At 34.7% G+C, this 11,690-nt stretch overlaps 2 protein-coding genes across 3 annotated transcripts; one reads left to right on the top strand and one right to left on the bottom strand.

Moving 5' to 3' along the window:
* Positions 1-336: 336 nt before the first annotated feature.
* Positions 337-2,154, top strand: LOC110376066 (protein FRG1 homolog). The gene is made up of 4 exons (XM_021334408.3): positions 337-788; positions 1,002-1,369; positions 1,603-1,798; positions 1,992-2,154. Exons 1-4 carry the CDS (start codon positions 727-729, stop codon positions 2,137-2,139), a joined length of 774 nt encoding a protein of 257 aa, XP_021190083.3. The 5' UTR covers positions 337-726; the 3' UTR covers positions 2,140-2,154.
* Positions 2,155-2,358: 204 nt separating this feature from the next.
* On the bottom strand, positions 2,359-10,657 carry LOC110383077 (DCN1-like protein 5). 2 transcript variants are annotated; one of them, XM_021343798.3, is made up of 8 exons: positions 10,475-10,657; positions 10,168-10,286; positions 7,061-7,188; positions 6,755-6,855; positions 6,485-6,613; positions 6,092-6,216; positions 5,560-5,764; positions 2,359-5,029 (listed from the first exon to the last, which is right to left on the bottom strand). In XM_021343798.3, the coding sequence occupies exons 3-8, from the start codon at positions 7,174-7,176 to the stop codon at positions 4,950-4,952; spliced, it is 756 nt and encodes a 251-aa protein (XP_021199473.3). In that variant the 5' UTR covers positions 7,177-7,188; positions 10,168-10,286; positions 10,475-10,657; the 3' UTR covers positions 2,359-4,949. The 2 variants fall into 2 exon arrangements, with proteins under 2 accessions (XP_021199473.3, XP_049703588.2); XM_049847631.2 differs by lacking the exon at positions 10,168-10,286.
* Between the last annotated feature and the right edge of the window lie 1,033 nt (positions 10,658-11,690).

Below are 11,690 nucleotides of genomic sequence, written 5' to 3'. Positions count from 1 at the left end.
CGGAAAGGGATTTGGCATCTATTTTAAAATGATGACTGGATTTACTTTTATCAGTAAATTAGTATCAAAGCTCATTTGTTCATTGACCACATTATGTTTTAATGAGAATTTAATTTAAAATGTTTAATAAAGCTAAATTAGGTTTTTAGAAATCATATTACTGATGCAGGGAAATGAAGAAATGAGAAACGAAACGAATCTGTGTGTATCGATAATTTTTTTGGCGGCAATAATTTATCACAATGTGTAACCTATATTATAGCAATGCCTCCTAAAATAGCGTCATAAAATCTAGTGTGTTTTTAAACTCTGGAGCCTACATTCAGTTCACCATTTATTCTGACGGTGTACTACTCATGTTTGTAATAATGTAAATTAATCGATCACTCTTGCACAAACAAGTCGATAATTTTCAAATCATCAGAAGAATTACAGACATCACTATTGAATATAATTTGTTTTATTTTCAAAAAAGCTGTCATAGTGTCATTAATTAATCAATTTTGTTGGTCTCGTTCTCATCTTAAACCTCTTAAACTCTCAATTTCAAGTTGTTTTGATATCTGCTAAAGAGAAGATTTGATTAAATTGCAACTGTTTGAATGATAACTATGTAGTAATATTTTATTGTATTTTTACATTATCCTGCGTGTAAATAAAACTCGCAAAACAAACATTTCTATTGTTACTCAAGTTTGTTTGAACAAAGTATTTTTTTAATACGATATGGCTGATGAGTACGCAGCAGTAAAGCGGGGCAAGCTTATTTTTAAAGGAGAAAAGCCCAAGTAAGTATCACTGGATAGTAAGTTGTTAACATAACCTACCCATAAGATATTATGCTGTTAGAAGCTTCCGTGTCTCAGTATTCAAGCTGCCAGTTTATCAGTAATGATATCTTAAAATAAAATACATAAACAGTAGTTTGCACACGCCACATATTAATTACTTAGTTTTCCACTTCAATGTCAACTGGATTTCTTATTGAAATAATTTTCCAGAGCAAAGAAACGTAAACACAAGAAGAAGGAAAACTCAGAAGCATCAAACATAGATGAGGACTCAGTAAAGCATGGAGGTTGGTGGAAGGTTGAAAAGATTGAAGACATTACAGGATCAATCTCTATAGAGTTCGGAAAGAACTCTTACGTATCAGCGTTAGACAATGGTCTGTTCACACTTGGAGCTCCACATGATGAAGGAGATGGTCCTTCACCGGAAGAGATATTTACAGCATTTCCAGCTGGGGAGAACAAGTTTGCGCTAAAGTCTGGGTACGGGAAGTATTTGGGTGTTGCAAAAGAGACGGTTGTGGGGAGATCTGATGCTGTGGGGGCTATGGAGCAGTGGGAACCAGTGTGGCAGGAGGGTGAGTGGTCTTGTTTTCATGTACTATTCTAGATATGTTATGTCCATCATCGTCATCAAGTAATGTTTTTTTATATGTGGTAATGGTCAAAAGCATGGATTTGAAGTGGTCTATGTTACACGAATGTGACTCTTTAGTATGGAATAACATACAATATTTAATTAGAATTAAGAAGGGCAACTAGGAGCAGAAACTTTTTATTCACATACTATCTACTTCTCAAAAATCCATAGGTAAAACAGCAATCCTAAGCTCCCTAAACAAGTTCATGTCCGTTGATCCTGAGGATGACGCTGTTGTGGCCCGGAGTACTTCAGCGGGCACCAATGAGTTCTGCAGCATCAGGAGCAACAAGACCAAGGAGGTCAATAAGTCCGTGCTACCTGATGAAGAGCAGGCGGATCTCTCACAAGTAGAAGTCAATTATGTGTAAGTATAAGTAATTGGATCCTTTTAAAATTTTCAGATATATAACTTTAAGGGTTGGATATAAAGTTTACACCATCTTTACATGGAGTTGCAGAAAACATATTATGTGTAATCTTTTTTTCTAGATTTAATTTAGAATACCAAGTGTTATTGAATTTATTGCAGTCACTACAAGGTGGTTATAATTTTTCAGGAAAAAGTTCCAGAAATTCCAAGACAAGAAGCTCAGGCTGAATGATGGTGGGGTTTCAGAGCTAAAGAAAGCAAAGACAGAAGGCAATCTGCACGAAACATTGTTAGACCGTAGGAGTAAGATGAAAGCTGATCGGTACTGTAAATAGACAACTGTTATGTAAGCAGATTTTTATTTTTCCCAGGCCCATTCACCATATATATATTTCAAAATATTGATGTAGATTTTGTCACATTTGGTCACCGCATAGCAGCAGATATTGCCATTTTGATAAAAGGAAAACTTCAAATTCAGTAATCAAATAGTTTAATAAGAGCAGAGTTACACAAAATTACAATGAACAAATCAAATGGTAAACAAAACACAATTCACTTTGAAATTATTTTATTTATTCCTCATGTAATAACCTCCGTTACAATGGCCTAAACGATTTGCGATAATTTTGGATACACGGTATTTTACAGAGAAATCATTTACTTACAATCAGAGAATTTGAATATACTACCTACACGTTCTTATATAAAACGATATCTACACCTAAACCTAGTGTTTAGACTAGACGTAGACCTAGTCTATTGGAACATGATTCGAAGTGGCCTCGGCAGTCCAGTCTAGTTGTGGTGTATATGGATTATTCTATTTTCAGTTTAGTTAAATGTGCGACACATGTCTAGCGTTAGTCTAAGTATCTTTACAAAAATAACCACTTATGTTACCAACTTATTAATATAATGATACTATACATAAATAGCTGAAGTTTCTATCTAAACATATTTTATTGCTAAAGGAAGATGAATGTTGTTAGACGAACACCAGAGATGTTCACCGCACATTCAAATTACAGTTATCCTAGGCTTGTGTTTAAAATCAGTCGAAAGGCCATCTGAAGCAGATACCTGACAGTATAAGCTTTTCATTGAATTGCAATACATTACACTAATCCCACCAAGTATTAGCTACTGGTACAAAATAAATATACACATAACCTGTTCAAAGTTCACATCTCCTTGTCTGTTGTACTGTTTTATTGCAAACATAATAATAAACGTTCGGTGGGCAAATTAATATAATATTCAATGTCTCAACAGATTTCATAGATAATGAGATTGCATACTTCAAATATATATTCGTTTTATATTAAGAGGAGCATCGGGTAATCATAATATACATACATCTAAAGTAAATGCTAAAAATATACACATGAACTTATACCTACCAGTTAATAAGACAAATAATACATAATATAAAATACAATAGAATGTACTGACCATTGATGTATGAAGCTCCTCGGGTGGTCAACCAATAGCGTAAGTAATGTTATATTTACAAAATGTGCGAAATAATGTTAATGGATAAGTGCAGCATGCTTTGCATAAATAAAGTGAAAGAATAGTCATAAGGGCATAATGCAACTTGTTAGAACAAAGAAAAACTAAATTTGTTTATTAACAATACCGGCTTGTTTTATTCTTTTCAAAATTGAAAAAAGAAAATAGTTTACATTATCATGCATACTCGCGACTAACTATACACGAGATTTTCATATTACATGAATGAAACAAAATACATTAATACGGACGACAACGGGCCAAACAAACACACAAAAATGTTCTCACTCATTTTCACAATTTGGCATAAGTGGCAGAATGCCTTCTACACTAGCATTGTTGAACAAAAAACCAAAATCTTTTTTTGTAGTGCCATAAACAAAAAAAAATCGAGGATAAACGAATATAAGGGACAACGCTAGAGTACAAAGCAGGACATAAAGTTCATACACACAGGTTTTAAACAAAACCGCTTGATAACAGTTCAATATGCGATTATCGCCCGCGATAAATATTACTCACGTAATAATTTATATTCCCTGTCAATAAATTACATATTACAGACCCCTTATGGCTCAAGTATCATATACTAGTTCAGCGAGTGAGTTTGTAAATTGTTAACTAACAGTATAATCTGGTATAATTTTAAGGCTTACAAGTACATAGACATGACAATGATATATTCACGATTTTCATGCAATAACTTGTTTTATTAACTTTTTGTTTGGTTAATTATAACAAGCTTTATAAAAACATTCCAATCAAAGACTTGATCACTTGTGCATACAACACAAAATATAAACAAATACACATATTTTTGTTATCAGTGTCATGTCTACATATACAGGAGGTTTTCAGAAGTTTCTCACTTAGCATCATGTTGTGAGAGAGCAACAATGTCCGTTCTAAACCATTCACTAACCCAGGTCTTTCATCACATTGATTTAGACCTTCCATTCCTAATCAAGTCTTTTCCACTCTGCATATACTTCCTATTCACATTGTATAGTCAACTTCAACTATACTTTCCACAGATTAGACAACTAATGGAGTGCTAATGTGTACAAGTATTTTCATATTCAGGACAACAAAAGTTGTAAAGACCAAGCAGATTAGCAGTACATTAATTATGGCAAGATAATTTTGAATTAAAGTGGCAGTATTGATTTTTATTTTGCTTACACTAGCTTCCGCCAGTTCTAAGCTGTTCAAACGATAAATGGGCCATCTAACACTAGTTAGTAGTCCAGTAGTTTCTGAGATTTGCATGCTCAATCATACTATTCAGCTTTATAAAATGAAATTAAAACACACAGGTACTTGTTTACTGCTCAGGCCTTACATTTCATTTGCTGCCACTATTGTGTGCTCCACAGTGCCGGATTTTGCGAGTGCAAGCCCATAGTAATATTTAGAGCAGGAACCCAGGTAAGAACCCAGTTACATTTACTAAAATATGAATAACAATATTTATTTTGTAAGTCTGGAAACAATTTCACATGTCATTCTTGATATATGATTGATCCGGCACTATCCACAGAAACACTGATCACACACAACACGGTACACATGAGCACTCTATCTTGTATCATCGCCTGCGCGGCTGGGGCGACTAGGGCGGCGGCGGGCCTCAGCTGTGCGCCGGCATGGCGGCGTCGCCCGCGCGCTCGCCGCGCAGCCACTCCACGAACTCGTCCAGCATCACCGGCCCTGGAAACAAGGAAATCAATATTTAAGAATGATGATGATATCTATATAATCAGGGATATAGGGCTCACAGAAGGTTTTCCACTCCTTTCGATCTTGTGTGCAAGCTCAATATCGTTACAGCTGAGAATGAGACTATTTCAACTATCTCCTCACAGCTGAGACAGTTGAGATAGTCTCATCCTCAGCTGTTTGGCATGATGCTTCCAACTTAGAGGATTTCTCATATGCTTGATGACTCTTTGAAGCAACATTTATATTATTCTATTAGCTTTTTGCCAGCAGTTTTACCTGATTCCCCAGAGAACTTCCCGCATCTAAATAAAAAGTAGCCTACATGTTTTTTGATACATTATTGTCAAGTTTCATCAAAATACATCCAGAAACTTTTAGGTAGAAGAGGAATAAACATCCATACATACAAACTTTGGTGTTCATAAGACATATTAGTACAGACTTTACTCTAACAATTTTGTCTTAGGAACAAAATATATTGACAAGGACAGCCAAGAAAGAACATATAATATACATACAAGCGCCATCAGCATCATAAGTATTGAGCTGCGTGTCGACGGTGCGGCTGAACTCGAGGATGTTGCACCACTGGTCGCGGTTGACGACGCGGTAGCGGCCGCGCTGCAGGAAGTCGGCCAGCGCCGGCCGCAGCGCCCAGCGCGGCAGCAGCACGCCCAGCAGTGCTCGCGCCGTGCCCGTCTCTAGGGAACGCTGGTCTTTGTCCTGGGGAATACGGAAAGTATGGGGCTATTATTTCAAATAAATAACATGAATTGCTGTACTGTATTCTCACTAAAACAAGAGAATCTCTGAACCGATTTGGTCACATTTTGAATTTGGCCTATCTATCTTTTTTAGCAACAATAAATAGGGGAAAATTATAACGAGCAAAGTATGTATTTGTGTAAAACACTAGGACTAAACTTAGTAGTTTCTAGGGTACCTGAAGAGCAAAACCAGACCCAATTACCATGTTTGTTGGGTATTTTTTCCATGTCTCTCGAGTTCTTTACATAGGACTTAATTTAAAGAGGTAAAGTGTGTACTCACCCTAGCAAAATCATAGGAGTATCTGTAAATAGCCTTAAAAATATATGGATCATTGAGTAAGCTGCGAAGGTATTCTAATTTGTTCTGCAATTTGTGCACACTGTCACACTGTAACTCTGTTAGACCTGAAAATAAACAAACAATATAACTTAGCATGATTTTTTTATCATTATCGTTTTGGCCAGACATTGTGTTGCTGGGGAGGCTGTTGTTCTTCCCAGCTAAAAAAACGTAGGAAGTGGTGAAAGATGGGCGTTTTGGGGGCTGTATTTTGTAATTTTTTGTGCTGTTTTGCAGCCAAGTTTGAATAAATGATTTTTGATTTGTTTTGGTCATCACGCAAAAGAAAAACTGTAAAATATGTACAAAGAAGAATGAAAATGAATGTGTTACCTTTTAACCATTCTTCTTGTGTGAAATAGCCCATTTGTTTTGCCCCCATTTTGTATGCAATGACCAACATAACAACATTCTCTGGATCCACTCCTAAGTCTTCACAGAACTTTTCCATGCCTTCTGGACCTGTAGTAACAAAACAATGGTTTTATAATTAGCGACTCGCGCAATGTTTCGCAAAGCGACATAAAGTTTGGCGAGAACTATACTAATATTATTGGGATAAGTTTGAAAGGTGGACTTAAATTGTAGAATGTTTGTACTCACCTAAAACATCTGGTTCTGTAACTGTTGTGTATTCTTTAAACCATGCTAAACATTTCTTTACGCTAAAACTTGTGTCTTCTGATTTGGAATGTCGACGTGAACTGAAATTAATAAATTAATACATAAGAACTGTTCAGCAACAATCTGATAAGGACATAAAAGGGAAAGGAAATAAATAATCAGTGCAAAGAATGTGGGGCATACCTTAAAATAACGATTTTGGACTCCTAAACAAAATATTACCAAAACCGCCCATTTCTGAAATGGTTATAACAATGAAACTACATATTAGATTGGTTCCCTTACCTGCTATTTCTAGATCTCTTGTGGTGATGGTGTTCGTCGATGGCGGTCGCCCCCGGCAGGACTTCGCCCCCGTTCGCGGGAGCGCCGCTCCGTGTGCGTTTGCTGCAGCGAGGCATCGTTCTACCACCCTGTCCAATTGATTTAAAAATTTTAATATAACTTCGGTATTTTAAATGGCTCATTCTCATCAAGATCAATAGGTAGATAGTGCTGATTTCAGGTTTCTGAGTTTGCAATTTGTATGTAATTTTTTTTAACAGAGTAATAAGAGTGCAGTTGCCTGCATTAGAAACGAAACTGAAGCTGTTTCACCAGCTTTCTAAAAACAGAAGTAAAAGCAATTCAATAAAAGAGTCAATAAGTGGCTATTACAAATGTGTACTTGTAAGTACACATCTTTGACACACACATCTTATTTAGCCTTCTGTTCTGTTACTTTCCTCATGAAATTATTTATATTACCAATTAGTACCAATCCATATTTCAACATGAAACATGATATCAATTAAGTTCTTAATAAGCTCATTAACTTGTAAGAATGTCTTAGAATCAGTTATTGTTCAATACAAAAAGTGTTGGTTAATTTTAGACAAAATACATACTGATACAGAAAGAATCTATTCTACATATTTAAGAAGACACATCATTTTGGTTAGTTGAATATAAACAGTTTTTCAGTAATATTATATTATGTCATATCTCACCGACTAAACACATAGAAATAATAGATGGAGATTATTTCTGATAAAATATTATGAAATATGACTTGTTTCAACTTGTTTGAGACTTATACTGGACTCAAACATACACTCATATTTGGCCCTTGAAACCTACAAGCCTAAAAAAGTACTGATAAAGTAATCTGTGGAATTATAGTTAACTGTTTAGTTTAATTGGGTGTTTACGCTGATTACTTTATCATATAATACCGGAAGATCTGCTTTTTTAAAATGAGTTTGGCCATAAACAGATAGTTTGAATGTTTCTGGCTGAACCTGAATGAATATATTCTGAGTAGATTATGTCAGCTGTTTTACTGGCTTTATCAAATCAGACCAATGGTTCCTGAGATTTGCACATTCAAGTAAACAAAAAACTTTATTTGTATGTGTCTACCTTACCTCGGGACTATAGTCCCGGGAAGCGAACGTGGGGCCGAAGCCAACACGCTGAAGCCCTTTTGAGACAACTTTAATGAAATGGTAACACAATATATAGATGGATGATATAAAAGTGGTTGCTTGGATGATATAAAAATTATTTCTTTGCCTAAATGCCCTCCAATGTATGAAGTAACAGAAATGTTAAATCTACATAGTCCACAGATATTACATACTTCAATTTATCTATTTCTGTCAATACCCATGGGAAAAATACGTGACTTTGTTCTTATGTACTTAGATACAATGTATGCAAGGCATTCAGCTTCACAGTATGCAGCAATTAATAACTTATTTACATTATTGTCATTGGCCTTCAGAAAACTGTTTGATATTTTCATTAAGTGTTAAGAAACCAGTATTATCTATGTTTATGTGTAAATACATTAACCTATACCAACTTGAAGACATGTTTGACTATTATAAGGGCTACTGTAGTGTGAACAATGATAGGATTTGTAAAGTTAGCATAGTCCAATAAATATAAAGCATTGTTTTTGTATTGACCCCAATATTATTGACTAGCTCTTTCCTGTGGTTTCACCTTGTAAAAAATACTTTTAGTAGCCAGATAAAATATAGCCTATTTTACTTGGGGATGGGCAGCTAACAAATAGTGAAATATTTTTCAAATAGTCCAGTAGGCTACTATACAAACTACCAAAAATAGATGCTCTTCTCCATATTTTTAGTTTAGATAGCCTTAACTTTTAACTAAATGCAGAGAGAAAACATTGCTGTGGATTGGTCTGTGAAGGAATAGGCACTTCTTGTGTCTCTGAAATAAAATTCCACTCTATGTATAGAAATGACCTGCTGTGCTTGAATTCAAATATATTTTTAATTCTTGTAGAAGTCATAAATACAACACTTTTCATAGTCATTGCCAATCAATATCAATTACACATGACTATCAATTTATTTAGCTAATAGGAGGCAAAATTAGTATTATATTGCTGGTTATCATAAAAATTATCACTTTATTAGGCACAAAATTCAAGATAAATTGTGACTTTGCACATTTTTATGCTAAATCATTGTCTAGATTTATATAAAGTTTGATGAAAACGTTTGACTTTACTTTTTTTAAATAAAAAAAAATCATGTAAATGGCAAAGTTTTGATATTTACTATAGGTATAAAATTGTAGTACATTACATAGAAATAATTTGGGCTCTTGTTACTTAAGAACAGCAGTTCACCCGTAAATGAGCATTGAAGGTCAGTTAGCAACTTCGGGCACCTTGGCTACTTGGATGTTATGCTTGCGTTATTCTTTTGAACCACTCGGAAATAAGATTCCTTTCTCTCAGCCCTTAATCTTTAGTTGTTCATTTTGTGAGTTTTATTACATTATTTAGACTTGTTTGATTACATTTTAAGTGAAAAAGTTTGTAAATTAAATTTTATTCATAATTAAATCATAGATCCAGCCTTATTTGGACGATGTAATGACTAACTTAGTTATTATTTAGTGAACAAGCATAAGCAAACACTGCTTACTATTCACACAGCTATGTGTTGACAATACAAAGTTTATTTCCACTTATCTGTGCAACACAATGTACAATGCTCCATTTGAAAGTAGTAATCTCTGGAAACATCACTCAAATATGTCGAAGTTTAATCTAAATCTAACCTTGCATGAGCTACATATCTAAACAGCTGGGCGTGACAGAAACATATGATACTGAATACATTGTAATCGTTTAGAGGTTATACACATAATATTCGTGATTGCACTTCAACAATACACCTTTTACAGAACTATAAGAGAGTATAAAGCTACCAGTCAGTCCTCGCAATCAATAACTTACAATAATAAAACATTCCTATCGCTGGAATTAGCAAAATGTTTACTTACACACCTCGACGAGCAAATAATTTGCTGTAAAGATTTATTACGCACTTTTGCATGTAAAATTAATGAAAGTTAGTCAAACTTACTATTGGTGGCAGATTCGATATGAAATTTGAAAACTTAAAGGGGTTTTCGTCTCCTATTTTGCGAATTTTGCAAGTACAGCTTCACGAAAAAAATGTCTTCTTGACAGGTCGATAATAACCTGAAATAAAAAAATCAATGTGGGGCAAAAGAGAGAATACAAGTAATAAAATTTACAGTGATGACATAATCATCAGTATTTTGGTTATTTACTAAAGATCGATAAAAATGTTATTACAAAACGAAAGGTGAAACGTTATTTTTGTGGAATACCTACATCCCCTACGATAAATGCGTCATATAGCTCACCTTTTCTGATGATATAGATCAGAATTATTATCCAGAATTAGTTTTAAGCAAAATAATAACTTTTAACACATTTCCACAGTACTAAAATATAATAAATTGATAAACCAAACAGCAGACACAGCGGCTGAGAAAACTCATAACGAAGTGAACGTTTAGTTACTGCGCAAACTTAGCAGTGAGCAGCTTTATTTTTTTGCAATTATTTGTAATTCATCAAGCGTTATATATTTTATAAAGATCAATTCTACGATTTACTTTAATTTTACATGTGATTTTCTTAAACAGTGAATATCACAAGCGTACAGCGTACTGGTACAAAAACTGGTATATTCATCCCAAGCGTCATATTTTTCTCCTGCACAATGCAGTAATTAAACGTTTTTGCGGAGCTCGCGTTTCTGTTCAAGGCAGAGGTGAGGCACCGCGAATAGACACAGTTTTTTATAACTTATCTGTTAGTAGTTTCAATTACAATACTTAACTATTCAGATGGTATTTATTCTGTCTTAATAAAATTTTACTTTTAATATGTCATACCTACCAAATCTGAGGTTTAGGCACAGAGTAGGTACTTTATTATTTGGGTTTAGGAAAAAAACACCATGGCGTGGGGGTAAAGTAGTCCAGCTGCCGAGATCATACACAAAGAAGCTTCTCTCCTGTCCCACTGATTTCCGGTTACGAATACCTTTTTGAATTCCATCTGTAATGTCACCTGTATTTACAGTGATACTTTACCTACGAACAGGTGCAAATGGTTAACGGCTTTTAAAATAGTTTTTTTAGAAAACAGACATAATACTTACGCACAATAAGTTTTTTATGAAAATAAACGCGGATCCATCATTGATTAGTTCCACAATCACACGCGTGGCGCTAGTAGACTATCCTATGTTTCGCTGAACGACGATTTCCGAACCACGTTTTGTATCTCCCTACGGAGCGAATTATTTGCACCAAGTTTGCACCTGTGTATGAAGCCAACCGCGGTGTTCAATCGACAGATGGCATTGATTAACAAAATGTCTGATTCATATCCTAACCGGTCTAACTTCAACCTGTTTTTTGAACAGGGGTAAACGTAACTTTATCCCTTTTGTAGTTTGGCTACTAGTGCTATTGAGCAAAAAAATAACCGGTTATTTGCATTGTAAAATATTGTAATGTAGGTTCAATAATATAGCTGGGTTGGGGATTATCGGTATCGAGTTGATTG

The sequence above is a fragment of the Helicoverpa armigera genome, chromosome 7 (assembly GCF_030705265.1).
Source record: "Helicoverpa armigera isolate CAAS_96S chromosome 7, ASM3070526v1, whole genome shotgun sequence".
Classification (NCBI taxonomy): domain Eukaryota; kingdom Metazoa; phylum Arthropoda; class Insecta; order Lepidoptera; family Noctuidae; genus Helicoverpa; species Helicoverpa armigera.
The sequence above is the reverse complement of the archived record's forward strand: the minus strand, read 5'-3'. Positions and strand labels throughout refer to the sequence as shown.

Coding starts and splice junctions, on each gene's coding strand:
- LOC110376066 (XM_021334408.3), top strand. CDS start 727: ATGGCTGATGAGTACGCAGCAGTAAAGCGGGGCAAGCTTATTTTTAAA. Junction 1,370..1,602: donor GGAACCAGTGTGGCAGGAGG/GTGAGTGGTCTT, acceptor AAAAATCCATAG/GTAAAACAGCAATCCTAAGC. Junction 1,799..1,991: donor CAAGTAGAAGTCAATTATGT/GTAAGTATAAGT, acceptor ATAATTTTTCAG/GAAAAAGTTCCAGAAATTCC.
- LOC110383077 (XM_021343798.3), bottom strand. CDS start 7,176: ATGCCTCGCTGCAGCAAACGCACACGGAGCGGCGCTCCCGCGAACGGG. Junction 6,856..7,060: donor AAGAGATCTAGAAATAGCAG/GTAAGGGAACCA, acceptor TATTAATTTCAG/TTCACGTCGACATTCCAAAT. Junction 6,614..6,754: donor TACAGAACCAGATGTTTTAG/GTGAGTACAAAC, acceptor TTGTTACTACAG/GTCCAGAAGGCATGGAAAAG.